This window comes from Nansenia antarctica (assembly GCF_963989245.1).
Source record: "Nansenia antarctica genome assembly, chromosome: 4".
NCBI lineage: Eukaryota > Metazoa > Chordata > Actinopteri > Argentiniformes > Microstomatidae > Nansenia > Nansenia antarctica.
This window is the reverse complement of record NC_137689.1, coordinates 41,224,085-41,249,473: the sequence shown is the minus strand read 5'-3', so window position 1 is coordinate 41,249,473 and position 25,389 is coordinate 41,224,085. Positions and strand designations below refer to the sequence as shown.

The window sequence follows — 25,389 nt, the reverse complement described above, 5'->3', positions numbered from 1 at the left end:
ATTATAAATCATATCAGGCACAACTTTTTGTAATGAGCAAGTAACATTCACCAGATTAAATAATTGTTATCACACTTTGAGAGATTAGCAATTCCTCAGTATGTATTAGAACTGTAGAACAGTAGAAGTACAACAAAGTGTACACTCACCGGACACCTTATTAGGAACACTATACTAATACTCTTAGCTGTTAATTGTTAGCTGACAACAATATTTGAAGTGAAAGTCAGTCTGGCTTTAGACCAGGTCATAGTACCATAACAGCAGCCATGTTGGTAACAAACAATATTATGAATGCCTTGGACTGAAAGCAGCACTGTGCTGCCATGTTTATTGATCTGTCCAAAGCATTTGAGTCTGTCGAACATGAGCTGCTGTTGGGCAAGACTCAGTGATGTTGGTATGGGTGACATGGCTATAGAGTGGTTCAGGATTCAATGGATAGATTACACTAACCCTAACCCTAACCCTAACACTAGGCTGACTGGATTTTTTAAAAGCAAAATTACTTTTAACTGCCACATGATTATTAGGCTCATCCATAGGTATATATTCTAGCTTATCTATTTATATTTCGGTACTATTTATAGTGGAAAGTATAGGCCCATAGAACATTCGGTACTATTTATAGTGGAAAGTATAGGCCCATAGAACAATACACAACAATACACATTGCATTTTACATTTGATTTTTAATGTGTCTTCTTTAGTCATCCAGATGTATATATTTAAATGGAAACGTTCTCCTCCTGCTTTCTCCTGACATGTGATGAGGTGAAGTCCTCAGGCCTAGCTCTCTGAGCGTCTTATACAGTGGCGGACTCAGGCTGTTTGAAGGTCAGGGGCGAAAAGAAAAAAAGGGAACCTACTGCACAACATGGGACCCCATCAGTGCACATGGTCAAGTTTAGACCATTGGAAGGGCAGCCAATAGGGTACGTCCTCTCATTTTCGCCACTCAAAAGGGCATTTTTGCCACTCAAAAGGCCACTTAAGAGAGACGTTTTTCAACCGCGGGGGCACCAGGAGGGGCGGTCGCCCCCCCCCTGCCCCCCCCCCATAAGTCCACCAGTGGTCTTATACATGTTTCTGTCTTATACATGTTTTTGTCTTATACACATTTTTATATTCTTCTTTGCATCGTTGCAATTTCTGCAGTTTCAAGGATGCCCCACTACTGTTATTAATTGACACACCTAATATTGCGCAGCTTTGGGGGTCCAATTATCAACTTTAATTTCATTCAACACATCTTGAATAGCTTTGTAGCCAAATTTCAGAGGCTTTGTTGCATGGGCTCTTTAGCGTCAGACCTCGCCCGCACTTTGTGAGGAGGGTTATTAACATTTCCCACCTCCGTGTTGAAGCTGAAAAAAGTTGTATAGACTTTGAATAAAGCCAAAAAGCTGCTAACAGATAGCCTATGACTGTGTTCAAAATGGCATACTAGCTTACTGCATACTAGCATACTCATTGAGTATATACTGCATAGGCTACTGCATACTAAATTCATAATAAGTATGCCAATATTGCCAATAGTATGCCGTTCACACTGTAATATACTGCATCTCAGTATCCCAGAATGCCTTTCGCACCGGCCGGCAGCGGGGATTTTAAATCCTCCATTTAAATTGTTTACCTCCATGGGTTAAAAGCTATATATGTCACTGCTAACATACAGGCTGTGATCGGAATAGCATACCAGCATAGTACTCATACTAGATATTACGTAGATTTGAGTATGCGAGTGCGTTCACACTGTATAGTATGTGACATTTTTGTATGTGAGAAATCTAGTATGTATACTAGATTTTGCTGAATCTTTGAGTATGCCATGACAGCACACTATTCAGCAACTCAATCCCCAAAATGCATTGCGCGTCTCTTCAGTCTCGTCAAACTGCGTCATACAAACTCGTCATACAGCTGTTGTTTACATGGTCTGAGACCCTGGAGACCGAAAGCTCGCAATTCATAGCTTTCAGTCACGTGGTTTCTTCCCTAGCAACCACCATCTGACGGGCAAAAAGGATCATAGCAACATGGCGAGTGGACGCAAACGGTTAATAAAATACAAAGGTTCCATCTCACAAAACATAATGGAATGTCAAAACTTTGACGCTCAATATCTCTGAACTACCCTAAACGGAGATAGAACCTTATCATTCTAAACGGAGATAGAACCTTATCATTCTAAACGGAGATAGAACCTTCTCATTCTAAACGGAGATAGAACCTTATAATTCTAAACAGAGATAGAACCTTATCATTCTAAACGGAGATAGAACCTTATCATTCTAAACGGAGATAGAACCTTCTCATTCTAAACTCACGAGTTATCTTCAGTTGATGGATTTGACTTAGGGGGCATTCATTTGACGTAACGTAATGAACATACAAGTAACAACAACAGGTTAATGCAGCCAACCAGCCAGCCAAGCAAAGACCATGACTATGCCCAGTTTATGCATTATACACTCTAATATAATTGTTAGATTGCCAGGGTATTCGCTACAGGTTGTTGTATACATATACGTTTAATACGAAACTCGATCAACCGGGCGTTCGGGAGTTCTACCGCTGCTGGACGGAACTCCCGCTGACAGCGGGTCGAGGGGATATTTCTACCCGGGAATTCGCTCATTGCTGTGTCCACGGTGATAGGAGTGGAGAATCGACTCCATTCAAAAACTTTTCGATTCCCTGGTTTCTCCTCTTTCCGAACACGTTGGAATTTTTACCGTAACCCCCGGAGAATCAAAGTTATTAAGCCGCAAAGGGTGCCTCCTTGACCGGCTTTGACCGTGAATAACACCGGCTATGGAGGTGCTACAAACACAGTTTTAATTTCTCTAAATTCACCATCAGTATACGGTCATTTTGAGCCCTTACACACCGCGCTGACACCCCGAGAACATATACTTTTAATACGAAACTCGATCAACCGGGCGTTCGGGAGTTCTACCGCTAATTCGCTCCTTGCTGTGTCCACTGTGATAGGAGTGGAGGATCGACTCCATTCAAAAACTTTTGGATTCCCTGGCTCCTCCTCTTTCCGGACACGTTGGAATTATTTTCCTAACCCACGGGAAATCAAAGTTATTAACCCGCAAAAAGTGGGTTTTGCCCGTGGGTTTTGCCCGCAAAAAGTGCCTTTTGCCCGTCAGGTGGGCGTTTCCACTATGCTGTGACGTCACATGAAAGCTATGAATTAACGTTGTTTTTTGCACAGATTTGAGTGTGCAGATGCTGCTTTTTTGCACTCTATTTGATATTCTTCAGCTGCAGCACCCCAGCTAAGTCTGATCACGGGTGCAAGGTGGTATTTTAACTATATTGGGAATGTACATGGTGAAATGCATTCTTAGACATGATTACAAAGATGCTACTTGAAATGCATGAAATCCAAGTTTATTTGTGTCTTACACACACGTTCGCCTAGTATTTGACTGCCTGTAGCCCAATCACGAATGATCCCAGTATTGTAGCTTCAGACGGAACACGTTGGGTTGTATTGTGCTTGCTGTAGCAAGCCCACGATATGTTATTGCTCATATTTATTTTAATCCTGTTCTTTTACCAACTGCTAAGATAACAATAAATTAAGCTAGTTACTTTAGCCAAATAATTGTACAACTTGTTTAACTAATATCTTACGACGTTTTTGTCGAACCCCGCAGTGAAGGTCTCTAAGCAACATAATGTAGCTAGTGAACAGAAGTGGGAAAAACGTCAGATCAGATATATAAACGGCTTATTTTGATAAACTGGACACATTTTGGGAATATATATGGTTACTTTCTCACCTGAAAACATATTAAAACTTAAGAAAATTACATGTTAACACTTGTAGAGCCAAAATTACAGCATTTAGCCAATGGAGGTTAAAAATGGAGGATTTAAAATCCCCGCTGCCGGCCGGTGCGAAATGCATTCTGGGAGGATGCGGCAGTATGCATACTGCAGTTTCAAACATTCGGCTGGTACTGGCATACTTATTATGAATTTAGTAGGCAGTATGCAGTATATACTCATTGAGTATGCTAGTATACAATATGCTGCCATTTCCAGCACAGCCTCTGTCTGGCCCTCCTAGTGGAGAATGGGCCCTAGGCATGTGTCTAGAATGCCTCTATGGCAGATCTGTCCCAGAACCCAGTGTGTATACAGATGGTCACAAGTCAAGCTTAACGGTTGTTAAGTCTGACGTCAAACGCGACGTTTAGCAATTTCCGGGTCCAAACCAGAAATTCCCTGCACCAGAGTACCAGTGTACTACAGCGGTAGAATGACAGTTCAATCGTTTTTTAGACTTGGATCTATTCATACAACAAGGGACACAGAACTTTCCCGTTTTTCCCATATTTGTCAGGGTCTTTGAGCCTCGGAAAAGCGCTATATAAATATAATGAATTATTATTATTACTGAGGCATTTCGAAGAGAGCGCCTCAGCCAACTTTGGACCCGGAAACACGCCATGACTTAACAACCGAATTGAGATCTCTAAGGGAGACCCCCCAGGGTTCAATTCTAGCCCCTGTCTTGTTTACTATTTGTATAACATTGGGAAGGACATGTTTACAGATCTTCATGCAGACGATACAATAGTCTACTCAGTAGCGTCTTACCTCAGTCAGGCTGTTGATGAGCTCCAGACTGCCTTTAAACAGCTGACTCATAATATGGTCTATAGTTGGTTCTCAATGCTAAGAAAACCAATATTTGATTGACTTAATGTATGATCTTTTCCAGAGCTCGGTCCCAGATCTTAGATAATGTTAGCATTCACACCTTACGAGGGGACTCAAATGAAAGAGTGTCATCCTATAATCCTATAATACCTGCAACATTTGCAGGAAAAGTGCTATACAAATAAAAGTTATTATTAAAGTTATTAAGTACTTGGGTATTTGGGTGGATGACAGGTTCTTTTTTAGAGTGCATATTAAGAACCTAGTAGAGAAAGTTAAGGTTAGGATGTTTTTATGATCGAAATAAGGCCTGCTTCAATTTAGCAGTTAGGAAAGCACTTGTTCTTAAGTGTTCTAGACTATGGGGACATTATTTACATGCATGCTGCCTCCTCTACATTTTTTCAAAAACAATAGTCTCCACAACAGTTGTACAAGTTTGGTTAGTTTTTGACTGCACTACTGTAACACAATAGGCTATAAAATGTGCATGGAGGATAACTCTGAGAGATGCGGGTGTACAGTACATAGAGGGTGGCTTGTGGTTGCATTGTCTAATAATGCATTGTCTAATATCTATTACTTTTTCTTGAGATACTACAATCTAAACGAGTATAGCCTCGTATTTACTCGTTTACTTTCATAGATAGTGATTGATTTGATGATTTCCATTTGATTTGAAGTCGGATTACAGGTTGAATGATGAAAACGTAATTGTACCATGGTTGCATAATTTTATATCCATTCAGAGCAGTTAAGGTCAGATGATGTGTGCAGATAATAAAATCATACAAGATACAGGGGGATGTGTTTGTGTGCTTATAATGGCTCATACAAGTCTACATGACACCTTATTGTTCTATGACGTAATAACGAACACAGATCTACCTTTGTCATCTCTCTCCAAAAAGTACTTTTATCACGACAACTCCTGCATTCATGAACTCCGAGTGAGTGCTGTCTCAGAGGACAGCTCAAATTACATCTGGTTTTAAAGGGAGGTAAGAAAAAGTAATCCCAATCAGACGCAGAAATCTAGAACATGCCCTAGTGGGAGTCCCTCCCTTGAATGTGAGCTGGCGACAGTACAAGATAGAGTAGCTGTGTGCACGGAAGTCAGAGGGACGATGGTGGAGGGCTGGTAAAGATGGCGGCGCTCTCCGAGGATGGGAGATATGGACTGAACTGTGGCCGACGGAATGCAGACCGAGTCACCGTCTTGCATGTGAAATTGACAGAGACAGCCTTTAGAGCGATAGAGGGCTACCAAAACTGTAAGGTACGTTGAATGGAATGACTCATTCACTAAGGTTATAGTTGGCTACCGAGGTTATCAAAAGTGGTGGTGAGCAAAACTCCCACGCACAGGTTGAGCCAGCTAGCCAACTTTGCTGTAGTCGCTAGCGACGTTCTGTCAAATTCACATTCAATAGCTAGCTAATCCATATCAGATGAAGAAGTTGGTCGTACTAGTTTAATACTTTGCTAGACAGATTAATTGGACTGAAGCATGTATTAATCAAAGCAGTGTCAACCAAATGCTATTTTCTCTCCTAGAAAAATGTGGTATGTTAACTTGTCTGTCTACCCCCTCCCTGGCCATGTCCAAAAATGTCAGCAAATGCCAGTACAACTCCACTACCGGTTAGCTCGATTCGCTAAGCTATTTTAGCTATACGATTCATGTTTACTTTAGTGATAAACAGCAAAATATTCAGACATTTGTCTTGCATGACACTAGTACTTTGTGTATGAGGGGGGTCTTGACAGTTAGAAACGCGACTTTGAAAATTGCACACCGGTTTTAGCGAGTTAGTCTAGCTGTGTTTAAGAGTTTGATAGATTAATTTGAGGTGCTATCAAGCTAGCCTGCTAGCAAACGGCCTCATCAAAAGTTCGCTAGCTGACCAATTAGCTGAGAAGGATGGAACAATTATATCTAAGCTGATTTTTCTTAAACATCCACAGCCAACTTGATTTACTGAGTTACCAATATTTAGCGTTTATAGTACAGTACCAACTCGACTGTTGGGTGTTGGTGAACGATAATACATTTTTAAGTATTTTCTTTGGATATGAATGCGTTGGTGCAATGCTGAAGTATTCCATTTAGTCTGAAACAAACGTGGCAAAATTGAGAATAATATAGGCAGCTGTGTCACGTGGCTATCAATGTCAATCTAGCTTGCCGGCTTGCAGTTTATTCTTTATTTGCAGTCATTACGTATGTTTGCTAGGTGTCAACCAGAATTAGATTTGATTTTAATTCGATTTGACTGGGTATCCTAGTTGTAATTGACGAAATGCTTTGTCCAGACAATGCCAGTTTTGTTTAGACTAGCTATGACTACCTTGCTATCAAATTTTGCTTCGACTCTGAATATGGTTCACGTGCAGCTTAAAGCTGCAGTAACGATTTAGGAGCCACAATGTGATCATTGAGGGCTTTAAACAAGTTTAACGTTTGTTTAAAAACAAACAACAAAACAGAGTTTCAAGAAGTTCGTTCCTCCATGACGAGGCAGAGTGATTTTACAAACCATTAAATCAATGACGATGATACTTATCGATGATAAGTGTCACTCATGTGGTTTAAACCTATTTTAATGGCATCATGCTCCTGACAGTGACCAGTAGGGGTGCAACGGTTCTCGGTTTTATATTGAACAGTACAGTTCTCCATCCACAGTTTAATACGCACTAGTGAATGTCGGTTTTTCGGTTTATGATGCGTTCCATTGAAAGTCGGAGGTCGAGCTTCATGTTCAAATGTTTGTCATGGTGAGCGGAGTATAGAACATCGGAACAGTTTGAGGAAGCCCCGGATTGGTACAAATCTGCGTTGTGGGGTCATTTTCGGTTTTTGCTTCATGCGTGTCATATATGTGTGGTGGCCTGGGAAAACCCTTCACATGGTGGCATTTTGACATTTTCATTTTTTAATATTTCCATAAATTAGAAGTTCTCAGCTATTCATAACTGGTTGAATGACTGAGATAGCCCTTTATTTTAAAAGTTATGAGCATCTTAATGTATCATGTCAAAAAAAGTGAAAGGTGAGAAATGCTGCCCCCGACCCCTTTCTCCTCCGGGTCGGGGGAGGAGCCTATGCAGATCGGCCGGTCTGCTTGTGATGCGGTGTTAGTCTGCTCGCCTCGTCGGTATGCGAGGGACAGATCCATTTGTGTGTCTTCTAGTTAAGATTTTATTACTTTATGCTTATATTGTGAGCATCAGTAAACTGGCAATAACACAGGTGGAAGTATCGTCTCTCCTTTCGCTCATGTGTGCGTGCGTTGCTTAACTGAGAATGAGACACGTTCAACGTGACGTTGTTTCGCTAGCAAACTACCCACCACAAAAACATAAAAATAAGTACTTTCTCTTTTGTTTTCTTAAAATGTTTATTCACCATAATGTAGTATGGAGTTCAAAGTACTAGAATACCACATAATATCAAAATCGCCGAAATAGGACATTTCCATCTATTTTTGCTCTTTGCCACAAACGAACGCCAGCGACATCCGACGGGTTTTCCCAGGCCACCACAGGTATGGTCTACCTGTCAAGCCTAAAGTGCACTTTTACTTTAAATTCTTCCTCTCCTATACCAGGAGTCAAGCCTAAGAGGCACTTTTACATTTGAAAGTGTTTGTTTCATTTTTTACATTTGAAAGTGTTTTTTGTTTTATATATAGCTATTTATATTTTTTACATTATAATATACATTCCAGAATATGACGGTGTCTGAATGTAAGTATAGGCTAAGCAACATAAATTAAAGTAACAGTTTCTTACTTAAAATGTATACAGTTTGCGACCCAAAGACTGAGGTTCATACCGAACCGTGGGCCAACTGAACCGTTGCACCCCTAGGTATGTGATATGCATTGGTGTATGTATGCAAACTGTAAAATACGTTTTGCAAACCTTTTCCTCAATTCTCTACACAATAATTTCTTAAGTGAGTTGAGAAAAAATAAGACTGCCACTAGTCATTGGTTTGTATTTGAACCAAGCAATCTATAAAGACCAAATATGAACCTGTTAAAAGGGTGTGTAAGGGCTTCTGAGGAGGCCAGGGGGATGAAGAGAAAGAGAAGTCAACAACATTTCTGTAATATCAAGAAGATGGCTAGTCAGAGTAGATATAGGCCTAGTCCATAGCTCAGAATGTTTGGAGGATTCAGTTACAGAACTGGCGCACGCATGTGGTTTCTGCGTGGAGGTAAACTCAACAAGTTTCCACAGTGAACTCAAATGTAGCTGGTGAAATGTAATATAGGAATCCATTTGCCACACGGCCAAGTTTGCAGAGCGAGCTCTGCATTCACTGCTCTGCAGTCACAGCAATGTACAGTAATGAGACGATGATACACAATAATTACAATGAGTGTGTGAGGGGCTGTAAGATGTGCACAGGTTAACAGGTCATACAATAGTAGCACTACTGATAGAGAAAGTGATTCCCAAACAAATGGTCCCAGTAGGCCAATAGCAGGAGGCAATACTCCAAGTCATGCAAGTGTTTTCGGCCTGTTTAGCAACCTGATGGGAGATAAAATGGTAGTTAAGTCCATACACACTGCCATGAACAACCTACCATCACTTGCTGACTGAGCAGCCAAAACTGCCTGCTTTTTGTTTCTCTCTCTTTGATTTGTGTGGGGGCTGAACTGAACTATCCACTGGAGTGTGTGTGTGTGTGTGTGTGTGTGTAAAAGTAACGCAAAATGCTGTGGCTGGTTCTACAAACTTCGGCAGGGGGAAGCTGTGGCGAACACAGCCAATGCAAGGGAACACTGTTTATTGTGTCAACCACCAGTCTCCACAGAGCTGGCTGCTGGCTTCACTGTAGCAGTGTGCAGCTCAGCGCACGTGTGCAGCTCAACACGCCTGTGCTGTCATACCTTATGTTTTTCAAAAACTGTCAGGGAGGATTGAGATCGGGAAAGTGGGTCAAACATTACATGTAATCAGTGGCGGACTCAGGCTGTTTGAAGGGCAGGGGCGAAAAGAAAAAAAGGGCACCTACTGCACAACATGGGACCCCATCAGTGCACATGGTCAAGTTTAGACCTTTGGAAGGGCACCAATAGGGCACATCCTCTAATTTTCGCCACTCAAAAGGGCATTTTTGCCACTCAAAAGGGCACTTTAGTGCAACGTTTTTCAACTGTGGGGGCACATGGTCAAGTTTAGACCATTGGAGGGTCACCAATAGGGCACATCCTCTAATTTTCGCCACTCAAAAGGGCATTTTTGCCACTCAAAAGGCCACTTAAGCAAGATGTTTTTCAACCGTGGGGGCACCAGGAGGGGCGGTCGCCCCCCGCCCCCCCCTGACTCCGCCAGTGCATGTCAGTATTTCCTCCAGGAATTTTTACATTCGTGGCGGAGAGCCCTATCCGCGCGCATAGCGCGCGCGTTTTTTTCCGCGTGCACGTGCGCTCAAAATCCAAAAAAGGATGGCAAAAAAATAATAATATATATACAGAATATAAACTTGTGATACCGGTTTCCATCCATCAGCTCTGAAGGTTTACGTTACTCACGGCAGTGTTTTTCAACCAGAGATCATCAGATGTGCCGTGGGAAATTATCAAATTCCACTTACCGTATTGACCCGAATATAAGACGGGGTTTTTTCCCCAGAAAAAAGTCTGAAAAAGTTGCATCGTCTTATATTCGCGCCCTAGACTTTTACACGTCAATATTAATTCACAACAACGTATGGCGCCAAAAGACTGTTCCCCACGCGAGCCACCGTGTTTCTCCCTCTCACACACACCCCAGTGACGGTGCCTGGAGAGATGGAGACACACTCACACACACACCCGCGGAGAGACACCGCAGAGACACACTCGGACCAGCTCGAAAAAAGTGGCTCAAGTGGTTGGTCAAACAACAGAGGAGGAGTTACGATGCCAATTTTAAGAACATGGTGGTCAATGAAGCAGAGGCATCAAACAACTGTCCAGCAGCCAAGAAATATGATATTACAGAGTAGTGTTGTTCCGATACCGATACTAGTATCGGCATGGCCACCGATACGCACCAAAATGCTGGTATCGGTATTGGCGAGTACTACATTTTTAAATGTTTTTTTAATTTTTTTTAAGTACTAAAGTTATTTTGTTTGTAAATGTTCACTTGCTGTTGCACTACTACTACGACTGTTTTATATCTTAAATGGATATTGCACTGATTGGCATCTGTGAGAGCCACATTTCAGGTTTTATAAGGGGTTGATTTTCTTGTCACCATACCAGGTAGACAATAAAAAAAAGTTCTATAGCATTCACTCTCTGTTGGTATTTTTTCCTGTTTTATAAAGGTTTTGAGCAGTGCCAGACTAAGTGTTAGCAATAATTTTACATCGAGGTGAGTATGCGGCTCAAAAAACATGTTTTTTTGTTTTGTTTTTTCAAACGCCGTGGTATCGGATCGGTACTCGGTATCGGCAAGTACTGCACGGTCAGGTATCGGTATCGGGATCAAAAAATGGTATCGGAACAACACTATTACAGAGTGTAATGTTAGAAGTTGACGAGCCCAAAAAGATCGGCTTAAGAATGGTAACAGTCAGAGAAAAGCGTATCGCCGTCCGCAAAGCGGCCTCTTCCAAGTGATTGACAGGAGGGTGTGTGAATACGTGACTGAAAAACCTAACGATTGTATGCCCATACCCCAAGATTATAAAAAATAACCTACATTGTTTCATTCATTCATTAAGACGATTGCCAGACGCATTGTCGAAAATGTTGTTTTGGAGAAGATACGTGGCAGTGGGCAGTTTGCTTTGCAACTTGAGTCTTGGCTCAACTCTTGGCCAATGCACGCTTTGTGGATGGAGACACAATCACAGAAAATGTCTTTTTTGCAAGACATTGCATAAAAACAACAACAGGGGAGGACTTCAGTGGGACAGCTGCGTAAGTGTCTGCACTGATGGAGCAAGCAGCTATGTTGCCGAGACTTCCCAGCGGAGATATCTGATGTGTTGAATGCTGTTGTTCGTATGGTAAACTTTGTAAAAACAAGACCTCTGAAAAGCCGCTTATATGCAGCATTATGTGAAGAGACGGGAGCCCAGCATAAGACGTTATTGCTCCATATGGCGGTCCGATGATTGTCCTGCGGAAAAGTGCCGGCCCGCGTGTTTGAGTTACGGGAGGAGCTGAAAACCGTTTTAACTGATGAGAAGTGTGATGACGCAAAGCTGCTTGCAAGTGACAAATTGTGGCAAGGCTCGCATACATGGCCAACATACAGGGCCAGGCTTCGCACTGAGTGAGTATAACGACAAGTAATATATGTTATATAATGTTACGTATATGATAGGCTACTATGTATCATTTTGTAACATTTGGGATGGCGGTGTGCCGTGGGATTTTTTCAAGGTAAGAAATGTGCCGTGGCACAAAAAAGGTTGAAAAACACTGACTCACGGATCCAATGTCCTTCCAAACGAGCAGTCTTGGCTCCGTCTCAAACACAACAGGAAAAGTATGTCCAACTTGGCGAAAGTTTCCCAGTGTTTCCAACTTGCGCGAGTTCTTCAATTTGCGACAGTTTTTCAGCAGTCATGGTTGAGTCTGCACGGTTCTCATGCCGGTTCACATTTAGACCAATCAGGAGTAGCCCTTGTGTCACGTCGTCAACTGAATGTTTAATGTCATTAATCTGATTTTGGATCAGCGGTTAGAGAGAGATGGGCGTGGATTTAGGTGCACTTATAGTCAACATCCATTATAGCGCTGATCTAGGATCAGATATATTTTAATCAGCAAAAATGTTCAGAGGTGGATTTTCTTTTTTTTTTTTTTTTTTGTGGACTGAATCAATTCGTGGTGGAGGAAATTCATTCGTGGCGGCCCGCCACCAATACATGCATATAGAGGAAACACTGCATGTAATCTAGTTGAACTGTCAGTATATTTGAATTATTTAACTGGTTAAATAAATATCTTCCTGTGTGACACCTAGCAACTGTGCTAATTGACTGCAGTTCAATTAGAGCTATTGTAACTTCATCCACTTCAGTAACAGCAAACGCCATTAAAAGTTCATTCATAAAAATCCATACAGTTCAAGTCGGAATTTACACACACTTATGTTTAAACCACTCCACAGATTTCATGTTAACAAACTATAGTTTTGGCCAGTTGGTTAGGACATCTACTCTGTGCATGGCACAACAACAATTGTTTACAGACAGATTATTTTACTTATTCACTATATCACAATTCCAGTGTGCAAGTGAAGTTTACATACGCTAAATTGACTGTGCCTTTAAACAGCTTGGAAAATTCCCCCAAATTCTCATGGCTTTAGAAGCTTCTGATAGGCTAATTGACATCATTAGTCAATTGGAGGTGTACCCGTGGATGTATTTTAAGGCCTACTTTCAAACTCAGTTCCTCTTTGCTTGACATCATGGGAAAAACAAAAAAACTAAACAAGAAAATCTCCACAAGTCTGGTTCATCCTTGGGAGCAATTTCCAAACGCCACGCAACACACCATGGGACAGGAAGGAGATGCGTATCACTGGGTTTCCGTTAACCGGTAATTACCGGTCTTAGTCCGGTAAAATCTGTTGAAGTCTGACACATTTAATCCTCTTTGGTCATAATGTCCGGTGAAAATAATTCCCTCTAAGCACTATTTGAATACAATTTGCTAAAATTAAATTGTCACATATTCTGATTCCTTCTATATTAAAAAAGACGAATATATAGGCTATATATTTTGTATTATTATTAATGTGTAGGCTAGCCTGAATTCTTCAATGAAGAAACAGTGGTAAGAGCCTGCCTAGTGGCAGGGTTGCCAGATGGGATTGACCATTTACAGCCTAACCAGTCTATAACCGCTAAATCCAGTAGCCCATTCAGCGGTAAACCGCCCCATCTGGCAACCCTGCCTTAGCGGGCCACCATAGCGAGCGAGAGCGAGCAAGAGGTAAAAATGGCGAGACAAACTAAGCTGAAGAATTACTTTATAGAGCTCCGGTAGTTGACGTCACGCAAGAGTCGAAATCAAAACACCGCCTTTTTGGCAAGAAAGCGGGTGTTTTGCTGGCCCCGATAACTACTGACAGCTTGTCTCTTCGCCTGCTGTATTCAACATGGTCGATAGCAGCTGTGCGCCGGGATGCCAGAACAATCAGACAAGTAAAAGGGAGAGCATTTTATCAGATTCCCAAAGATCCCGAAAGACAATATAAATGGATTACTGCAATAGAACGTGCTAGAAGCGAAAAGAGCGATGGGACCCCACAAGCAACGAATTCCGCTTGTGTAGTGACCACTTCATATCAGGTACAGAATACAACGCTTCCTAACGTTAATATCTTATTTATTTAACAGGCTTTTATTATGGTACGGCAAGTTTGAGCTATGCATTAGGCATGGATTTTGCAGGGCTACCAAAGGCTAAGCTAAAAGAAGCCTGTTGCTCACTAACATGTTGCGGGACGTATTCTGTTTACTTAGACTGGGAAGGCTCGTATGTGTGGTAAGGCTGCCACGATTAGTCGACTAGTCACGACGACGTCGACTACCAAAATCGTCGCCGACATATTTGGTAATCGCCGTAGTCGCATGTTTTTTGGGAGCTGAAATAAGCGTTTTTTTTTTTGTTTTTTTTTTTTTGCCTAGCACCAGGGGAGCCCCCCCTCCCAAATTTCGTTGTTTGGTACCTGTACTATATCAATGACAATAAAGACCATTCATTTCATTCGATAAGCATTCGTTTTTCTTCCCTGAAGCTGCCACTGGCTAGCGTCTCCCAGTGTCTTTGATGTACATGCGCAGTGTCGGTCATCCGGGGCACACGTGACTTCCCCGGAAAAACAAACAGAGAAATGTCTTCCTGTCCTCGTACCTATAAAGTGTGGGAGCATTTCAACCACAACGTTGAAAAAAAGAATGTAAAATGTAAAATGTGCAAAGCTGAACTCGCTTATCATGGCAGCACGTCTATGATGCGCGAGCATCTAAAAAGGAAGCACGTTGTGGCAGATGACGAGGAAGACGATGGCTCGTCTCGGTAAGCTAGTTAGCTTGTTATTGGCTAACGATATCGTTACGTTAAAAGCCTTCTTACATTATTTTACGTTGTCATCAAAGCGATACTTATCAAATAGCTAAAAATGTTGTCTTAACGTTACAGTGCTAAGAAGGCGCGTTCTACTATGAGATGAGTGAAGCAAAGCAAAACTTTTGTACTCTGTACAAGTATTTATTTTTGTTTTTGTATTCTTTTGGTTGCCTAGTGCCTAGCCTACCTCATTTTACTCAGCAGTTTGCACCCTCTACTACTCTTTACATTACATTACATGCAAGTGATGCCAGAAATAAATCTGCAAAGTTCATTAAAATATCTATTTTTGAGTGAACAATCATTTTAATTGTCTTTATTTTTAGTTAGCACATGCCTACAACAACAACTAACAACTTCAAGCTAAATTTAGAAGCTGATTTAGAAGATGATAGCTAAATAAGAGCGATTGAGTAATTGTGCGATAAGCTGTAATTTATGATCCGATTAGTCGACTAATCGTTAAAATAATCGGTGACTAGTCGACTATGAAAATAATCGTTTGTGGCAGCCCTAATGTGTGAAAGGGGCTTAAAGACTCTCCAGAGTAGGATGAGGGAAAGTTGATAAGGTAATTATAGATGTTGGGGTACTGCAGGTCTGGAAGGTTGTCTGTCCGTTCAATACTGGTGAAAAGCACCCTGGGGGCATTTTAAGGGTCAGTAATGTTTAATCTATCAAGTTTTGCAATATAGCGTGAACTTCATTTTTGCGCTCCAGAGTGGCGTCCAGAGCTCTATATTATTATATAGCTCGCATCTAATCGTATCAGATGAGAAATAGACATTAAATGGCATATATAGGCTACACAACAGCTAATCACCGCAACAAAAACCTATATTATATTTAAATATGATGACCGGAATTTCTCACGTTTGTTTCTTCCTGGACACCAGGAACCATTTTTAATTAAATTGTCACATATTCTGATTCCTTCTATAGGGAAACCCTGGAAACCCTGGCATATTGTCTCCTAGAGGAAACCCTGGCATATTGTCTCCTAGAGATGAACATACTGTGTGTGTACCTGGGTGGTGTGTATGAAACCCTGGCATATTGTCTCCTAGAGATGAACCTACTTTGGTGCGAAAAGTGCAAATCAATCCCAGAACAACAGCAAAGGACCGTGTGACGATGCTGGAGGAAACCGGTACAAAAGTATCTACTTTCACAGCAAAACAAGTCCTATATGACATAACCTCAGCAAGGAAGAAGCCACTGCTCCAAAACCACCATAAAAAAGCCAGACAACGGTTTGCAACTGCATATGGGGACAAAGATCTTACTTTTTGGAAAAATGTCCTCTGGTCTGATGAACCAGAAATGTAACTGTTTGGCCATAATGACCATTGTTATGTTTGGAGGACAAAGGGAGAGGCTTGCAAGCCGAACACCAACCCAAACGGGAAGCACGGGGTGGCAGCCTCATGTTGTGGGGGTGCATTGCTGCAGGAGGGACTGGTGCACTTCATAAAATAGATGGCGTCATGAGGAAGGCGAATCATGTGGATATGTTGAAAAAGTTTGGTCGCAAAAGGGTCTTCCAAATGGACAATGACCCCAAGCATACCTCCAAAGTTGTGGCAAAATGGCTTGTGGACAACAAAGTCAAGGTATTGGAGTGGCCATCACAAAGCCCAGACCTCAATCCGATTGAAAATGTGTGGACAGAACTGAAAAAAGTGTAGACAAACATGACATTAACGCCGTTTTACTTGTCCGGACCAAGTAAAACTTTCGCCGGGTTTGTTTGCGCGAGCACGACAACGCTGCTAGATCCTGGATATTTTTACCTGTGTGCAGGAAGAACAACAGACGGCGCAGGCGTGAGACTCGACTAGATGATCGTGAATGAAGATATTATCAAAGCGTACGGGTGATCGACAGGCGAGTACGCTTTGATAATATCTTCACTCACGATCATCATAGTCTCTATCTAATTACACAGATTTTTCATTTCAGAATACCGTAATTTCCGGACTATAAAGCGCACCTGAATGTAAGCCGCACCAGCTAAATTTAGGGAAAACATCTAATGTGTACATATACAAGCCGCACTGGACTATAAGCAGCAGGTGTTTTAATGTTTAATTACCATATGTAAGGGTTCGTGCACAGAGGGGATTGTCGGGAAAGAGATGGCTGTTTGGGGAAGCTTCCATTTTATTAACATTTCAACAAACAAGTTGCATATTTGCATAACTTATTCAAGTGTTACCATTTAGTGCAATAGTACAGAACATGTACTGTGCTGTGTAAACTCTACTGTATCACATAGCGTTTCAGACACACAAACTTTCACATGTTTAACAGCATTCGAAACGTGTACACTGTGTAGAAATAATAAACGCGGCAGTGATCTACAGTATACAGTGTTTCCTCCAGGAATTTTTCCATTGGTGGTGGATAGGTCTGTCCGCGCGCGCAGCGCGTGCGATTTTTTTTCCGCGTGCACGCGCATGAAACGCGCACGCGCGCTCAAAACAACGACCGAATTTCAAACTAGAGGGAGGATGGCAAAAAAAAAAAAAAGCTACAAAAATCTTCCCAGATCCTCATTTGCACGACCAGCTGTCGCTGTAGGACACAGATTGCAAAATTCGATTCGATTGCAAAATTCATTTATCCTTTATGTTCCCAGTTGAGGGCGTGTAGCTGTCGTTAGTTGGCCTGCTTTTATTTAGTTATGCGTACGTTTGAGTTAGTCATCTCTAGGATTGTTGTTTGATATTAGCCTATACTTTCTCTTATCTGCATTTTGAGCAACTGTACAAGACCCAACAACACAACTCTGATACAGGACTAATGTTACCTAGCTGCTATAGCTAACCCTGCTACAAGACCCAACAACACAACTCTGATACAGGACTAATGTTACCTAGCTGCTATAGCTAACCCTGCTACAAGACCCAACAACACACCTCTGATACAGGACTAATGTTACCTAGCTGCTATAGCTAACCCTGCTACAAGACCCAACAACACACCTCTGATACAGGACTAATGTTACCTAGCTGCTATAGCTAACCCTGCTACAAGACCCAACAACACAACTCTGATACAGGACTAATGTTACCTAGCTGCTATAGCTAACCCTGCTACAAGACCCAACAACACACCTCTGATACAGGACTAATGTTACCTAGCTGCTATAGCTAACCCTGCTACAAGACCCAACAACACAACTCTGATACAGGACTAATGTTACCTAGCTGCTATAGCTAACCCTGCTACAAGACCCAACAACACAACTCTGATACAGGGCTAATGTTACCTAGCTGCTATAGACCCATTTGTACTAAACAACTACAACGTTGTATTGGACACATTTTTTTCGAACTAATCCACAGACAGCAGTCTTATTAACGGGCCTCTGTGGTGCCAGGTGTGGAGGCGACCCAGCACAGTGGGGATATACACTATCAAGCCAAGCTCTACTGTCAATATTTGCGTGTGTGTGTGTGTTTTACTTTGAACGCAATTTCAATTGCAATGTCCCAAGTATTACCTACATCTCCTCTGTGGAAAACTCTAATCCCGACGCAGCAGTTATTGTGCTCGGCGATTTTAATCACACCAACAGAACTTCCCAATTACAAACAACAGGTGTCATGCCCCAGCAGAGGAGCTAACATACTAGACCACTGCTACGTTACTATCAACGAGGCTTACCGTTCGTTCCCGAGGGCACCGCTGGGAAGGTCCGACCATGCCATGCTGCTCCTCGTCCCGAAATATATAGAGAAACTTATAGAGAAATCCTGCAATACGACACCCAGCCATGCAGTTTCGTATCGCTCATAGCCACTGCTAGCTTCAGCAATGTTTGAAGTGTCTGGGACATCTTTTTTCTTGAAAAATCCATCCATCTGTCGCTGTTATTTAACGTGATATCTTATTTGTGCACCTAGCTAGCTAGATCAGCTTTTTGTATCTTTTAGATGGTACTACCGGTGACTTTTAGCCCGTTATTTGCGAGGAGAAAACACAGGCGCCCGAGCATTTCGGAAGCTGAGCGGGGATGGTTGAGTCTGCACGGTTCTCATGCCGGTTCACATTTAGACCAATCAGGAGTAGCCCTAATGTCATTAATCTGATTTTGGATCAGCGGTTAGAGAGAGATGGGCGTGGATTTAGGTGCACTTTTAGTCAACATCCATTATAGCGCTGATCTAGGATCAGATATATTTTAATCAGCTAAAATATATCTATATCTATATATATATATATTTTTTTTTTTTGTGGACTGAATCAATTCGTGGCGGAGGAAATTCATTCGTGGCGGCCCGCCACCAATAAATGCATATAGAGGAAACACTGGTATAGCCTAGTACCATAACAAAAAACAAAGCTTTTTGCATTGAGCCAGTTCTTCACGCTGGCGTCTCCAACGTCTCACCATTGATTCATTGATGCCAAGGGTACGTGCAGCAGCTCTATTTCCTTCTTTGACAGACAGATCGACTGCCTTTAACTTAAAAGCTGCATCATATGCATTTCTTCGTTTGTTTTCCATAATGAGGGTTTGTGGACTTTGTGCATGAAAACTTCCTTTGCTCAAACTGTCTCTCTCTCGTAATGTCTGAGTTGCTCTCTTTCTGTCTCTCGTACTGCATTTGGTTCCACTTTTGCTTTCGTTGTTCGCGCGAACTGCCTGTCTCACTCTTTTCCGGCCATAGGCCGCAGGGTTCAAAGCATGGGAAAAAAGTAGCGGCTTATAGTCCGGAAATTACGGTACGTGCCTGACGCCCATCTTTGGTGCTGTATCTGTGTCGATACAGACACTTCTTCCGTGCTTCCATGCAATCTAACTAGGATGGGTACTTGAGTCTTTTCCCAGCATTGCCTGTCTCCACTATGAACTCTGTTGGACCTCTGATGACAATAACTTTTATTGGGTTCAATTGGTTTTTTGCTGCCACAGAAATCAAGTACTGGAAATACCAGTATAGTCATGTGGTACATAGTCAAGGCCCTCAGGGGGAATGAAAAGGGAGAGTTGCTAATGGGAAGTTTCTTGAGTTCCAAAACATTACTAGTCTGGGAAGAACCTATGCTGCCATGGATTTCCTCATTACATTAGACCAGCTGATTTAAACCTTGAGCTCACTCTATGCTGTTAACGAATTGAATCTAATTTCATTTCGGTAATCTTTTCTCCCTCTCCTTTTCCAGAATGTACCGTCCTCCCGGCCAGCAATTCAATTCAAGGGACTCCAAGGGGTAAGTATTGGTGTACCCCAAATCTTTGTTTTTGCCATGGAAGCTGATATTGGTGATAGGCAGGGCAGTAGTTTACAGACTGCTTCAGTGGTCATGGCTGTCATCCTGCACTTTGGCTGCAGTGCCCCTGGAAGAACCATGCAACCCCTTACAGCCGTTGCAGGGGTGCACACTTTTCACCTTTCTGCTAAATTAGCCGTTTTTACCTCAAAATAGGTCATCCATGTGAATCGTGTAGATCTGCAAAATATTTTTATTTGGGGGGGCGGGGTCTAAGTCTCATCCAAGTCACATGATGGGCGAGCTAACTAATCTCCCTGTCTGCTAAACTCCACTGTAACTTTTAGCTTCAGGCAGCTAGGTACAATTCCAGACAGCGTGGAAAACACAGTCACGGTAAACTGTTTTCAAAGTAATTATACAGGTGTTAAGGTCAGGGCCACCATTAGAGCTAGCAATATCTATTTAACACCATTAGTGCTAGCGCTACCCCCTGTCAAAAATGTGTTTATCCTCTAAGGTTAGCCGTGCATTGATTATTTTCTTCGTTTTCACCTTTTTGGGCAATCACCAGTTTGCACCCCTGTGGTGTGACTGGGTGCTGTTCCCTCCAGTTGTTGGTGCCCCATATTAATTTCATTTACATGCCTGCGATGAAACCCATGAAATCATGGGGGTATGTATTTGTTCAACTCTAAATGTATCTCACCCCCCACTCTCTCAAATGTTTAGAGTCCACACGTCCTCATAAAAGCTGATAAAATACGATTGTTTCTAAACATAAACACATGCGCTTACATTTTGCTTTCTTTTGCTTTTTCACTGAGCGCTTTCGTCAACTTCTGGCACACACAGGGAAGCATGCGAGTACCGTATTTTCCGGACTATAAGTCGCACCCGAGTATAAGTCGCAGCAGTCAAAAAATGGGTCATGAAGAGGGAAAAACCACATATAAGTCGCACTGGACTATAAGTCGCATTTATTTACCGTAGAAATGTATTTCTCAAAAACATTCAGTTATTCAATTACACAATAGCACACAGAACAACAGGCTCAGGCTGAATGCCGCTGAATACCGGTGTCCGGTATGTGATGAATAAAAAATAAATAACTAAAAAATATTAACACATTAATAAAGAACATACCTGGGAGGCTGAATAGGCTAAATTGGTTGTAAAGTCGCTATGGAATAAGGCCTATGCTAAATGCCCAAAAATGTAATGTGTCCGGTATGTTAACGTACCGTAACACAACAGTTATTCAACCACCGTACATATTATAGCACACAGAACAACAGGCTCAATAGGTGTCCGGTATGTTAATGTAACACAACAGTTATTCAACCACCGTACATATTACAGCACACAGAACAACAGGCTCAATAGGTGTCCGGTATGTTAACGTAACACAACAGTTATTCAACCACCGTACATATTATAGCACACAGAACAACAGGCTCAATAGGTGTCCGGTATGTTAACGTAACACAACAGTTATTCAACCACCGTACATATTATAGCACACAGAACAACAGGCTCAATAGGTGTCCGGTATGTTAACGTAACACATTAATGAATAAAGATGAACACATTAATAAAGAACATAGGCCTACCTGGGAGGCTGAATAGGCGAAAACGGACATAACAAGCCAGCGAGTCCAACAAGCAAAGTCATTGATATTCATCTCCTTGGCCACTGCCAGGGCGTGGAGACGTAACTGCACTGTTGACAAGCCTCTCCCGGCAGCACGTTGTTCAAGCACCCATCTGTGGACTCGTTCCTCCATCTCTGGCCATCTAGCTTTCAGCCCGCGATTTCGCTTTCTTCGTTTTCTTCATGGCAGTGAGAGTAACCTCTGCTTTTCGCCAGTCCCTCACAAGTTTCTCACTCACTCCAAACTTTCTTTCTGTTGCTCGATTACCGTTTTCGGCTGCATATTTTACAAGTTGCAGTTTGTAATCTGCAGAATAGGATTTTCTTTTTGACTCCATTTTGTTTGTGTCATCAGCTGTCTTTTTCAGTGGTAGGCCTACTCGTTGCCACACGCCTAGAGCGCCCTCTCGTGGTTGTAGACGGTAATGTTTACTCCGTGGTTCATGTCAGTCAGAGATTACCGTATGTCAGTTCATGTCAGTCAGAGATTATGAATTATTGATATATAAGTCGCACCTGACTATAAGACCAGCCAAAGTATGAAAAAAACCGCGACTTATAGTCCGGAAAATACGGTAGTCTGTCTAGTAGCCAAATGACGTGTTTTTCTAGTATGCCCAAATATATCAAAATCATTCAGTGAATTCTTTTTTGGCGGGGGGGACTAATTTTAATCCTGAGGAATGTCCTGGTCAAAATGATCGAACTTCAATGGTGATAGAGATGAGCTATTCCACTGAAATGATTCGGCCGAAAATAGCAAAAAAAACGCACATTTGCTCCGAATGTGTGAAAATACTGATTGTTTACCAAATACAATACTTTTTTTGATGACGCGATCAAACAGTGCAAGTAACCCATGTTGTTCTGTGAATGAGACGATTGACTGATGACTGCCTACTGCCAAGTCATATAATTACAGCAAACATGTCAGCAGTTTGGCATCTGTTCTCTGAACAACAGGCACATTCCGACGTTAAGACTTCCGTTTTCGTCTTCCCAACTTCAAAATAAAAGCGTGAGCTTTGGTGAAAGGGGTAACTGGCCGGCAGCCGCCGATTTAATGTTCTGACTTTTATTTAGAGAAATGTAAATACTAGGGCTGTTGATGTTAATATGATTTATGCATCAAAATTAAAATCGTTTTTTAACACTGTTTCCCTTGGTCTATTGACATCACACAAAAGTATGTTAGAGACTCATGCCTGGAGCTTCGGGAACAGTTGCCCGGAGCACTTTAGGTGCGTTCGTTTCAATTCTATGGACTCTGGAAAATAGGCACGTGATTGCCTGCGCCGGTGTGGGCGTGGTCTGGCGAGGGTTAACGATCAAGGTTAATTTGGAAACCTTAATGCACACTTTTTTTTGTGTCATTCATATTACCATAAATCATAACTTGCTGACATGCGTATCAGACGCCTTTTGTTCGGATCGCCCTCCACGGTTCGGAACGCATGTGTACCGCGGATCAATAGCAAAATCGCGTTTTTTTTTTTTTTTTTTTTCCCCCCAACACCAGGGGAGCCACCCCTCCTAAATTTCGTTGTTTGGTACCTGTACTGTAGCAATGACAATAAAGACCATTCATTCATTCAAATGTAACCGGTAGAAAAACAATCATGTGCGCTTTATTCTCACTCTCTGCATGTGTACTGAGTTGACAACAACATTCATTCACTCATCTCTGTCCCAATTATATCACGTCATATCACCCGCTAAGCAGCCTGGGTGATTGTGTAAACACACAAAAAAAAGTACTCTGTTACTTTGCAGCAGTGATGTTATATATATGTTGTTATATATATATGTTGTTATATATAGATGTTATATATATGTGATATATATATCAGTTTTGACATCTTGAATGTTGTTTTTTTGTTTCACACATTAAAAGTGGTGTTTTTACAGAATTCAAGGAAAATGTTGTTTTTATTAAAAAATATGTATGTTTTGTGTTGATCCGAAAAATGATCCGATCCGTGACTCAAAATCCGTGACACGATCCGATCCGTGAGTTAGGTGATCCGTTACACCCCTACTGATTTGTGTTCTGGATTATAATGATGAGACAGTCGCTGGTTACATTCCTGACCACTTATGATGTTTGCATATGTATAGACACTATTCACCACCTCTTCACAACTGTCCTGTCCTTTGTCACAGATAAATGAACACCCTGTTTGCGATCAAATCGACACCCCTTTATTTCCCTTATAGTACAGTATTGAATGAAGGCTTCATATGTGGACCAGGAATATCCTATATTTTCGCTTATTACAGAGACTGGCACAGCGACACTAACTTAGGTTCAATAACGATAATTGATGAATGGAGTAGAGAGCTAGCTATCTACCCAGCCCTGAGCTAGGTTAAAAAAGTGTTCTGAGACACAGCCAGCTTTCCTACCTGCTACGGTGGTTAGATCCAGAACAAATCTGCTGGCGACAAGGTCCGGTGTTATGAATGAATGAATGAATGGACTTTATTGTCATTGCTACAGTACAGGTACCAAACAACGAAATTTAGGAGGGGTGGCTCCCCTGGTGTTAGGAAAGGAAAAAAAAAAAACTTTTAGAAAAAGAATAAAATCACAAGAAGTTACAAACCAGTTGTCAATAGCGAGTATGACAATAAAGCTTGACAAACAAGCAATTTAACCTGCTACTTGCTAGGAGAGACATGCACCTGTGAGCAATTCAAGAATGAAAACAAGTGATCGTTATGAAGAAAACAAAATGTCATAAGCCAGCAAACTCGAGTGTTTGGAGATGACTCTAGTCGGAACAGCGCCACAAAACCAACCAGTGGTCAAAGATATAATACATTATAGTATTATCAGTAGGCCTACAGTGTATCTGTGCTGTTTGAGGTTTGGCAATTCTGTCTGCATAGCTTGAGACTTTTTTACTCCTTTGACCAGCCGCCGTCACAAATACATCTTTCATGAAATTAGAAAATATTACGTAACAAAGTATATGGGTTTAGGGGTCTTAAATTCGATAATCAGACCTTTAGGCCCTTTGAGCCGGTAGGTCTTAAATATGAGTTGGTAGGTCTAAAAAATATATTGGGTTATAAAATGGCAATAACTTCTCTGGCCGTGTTCGAAATGGCATACTGCATACTCAATTAGTATACTGCCTACTAAATTAATAATAAATATGCCAATAAGTATGCCATTACCAGCCGCCTGTTCACACTGAAGTATGCAGCTCAGTATCCCGGAATGCATTTTGCACCGGCCGGCAGCAAGGTTTTTAAAATCAGGTTAAACCTCCATGGGCTAAAAGCTGTTGTAATTTTGGCTCTACAAGTGTTAACATGTCATTTTATTATGTTTTAATATGTTTTTTGGCATGTCAGGCGAGAAAGTAACCATGTATATTCACAAAATGTGTCCAGTTAATCAAAATAACCAGTTTATATATCTGATCTGACGTTTGTTTTCCACTTCTGTAGGCTAACGTTCGCTAGCTACGTTATGTTAGTTAGCCTACTGCGGGGTTCGACAGAAACGTTGGAACATAATAGCTAAACAAGTTGTAAAATGATTTGGGGGCCAATATCTTTAGCTAGCTATTGTTGTCTTAGCAGTTGGTAAAAGAACAGGATTAAAATAAATATATATGAGCAATAACATAGTGCCGCTTGCTACAGCAAGCACAATAAAACTTGGAAAACTTGTTCCTTCTGAAGCTACAATAGTCGTAGCCG

General features: G+C 41.6%; 1 protein-coding gene across 1 annotated transcript in view; it reads left to right on the top strand.

Moving 5' to 3' along the window:
- The first annotated feature begins 5,823 nt into the window (after positions 1-5,823).
- ell2 (elongation factor for RNA polymerase II 2) overlaps positions 5,824-25,389 on the top strand; it is a 56,597-nt gene continuing 37,031 nt past the window's right edge. Inside the window, exons 1-2 of the mRNA XM_080528711.1 lie at positions 5,824-5,971; positions 19,974-20,021. Coding sequence (XP_080384837.1) covers positions 5,840-5,971; positions 19,974-20,021 — 180 coding nt within the window. The 5' untranslated portion in view covers positions 5,824-5,839. The remainder of the gene's footprint in view (positions 5,972-19,973; positions 20,022-25,389) is intronic.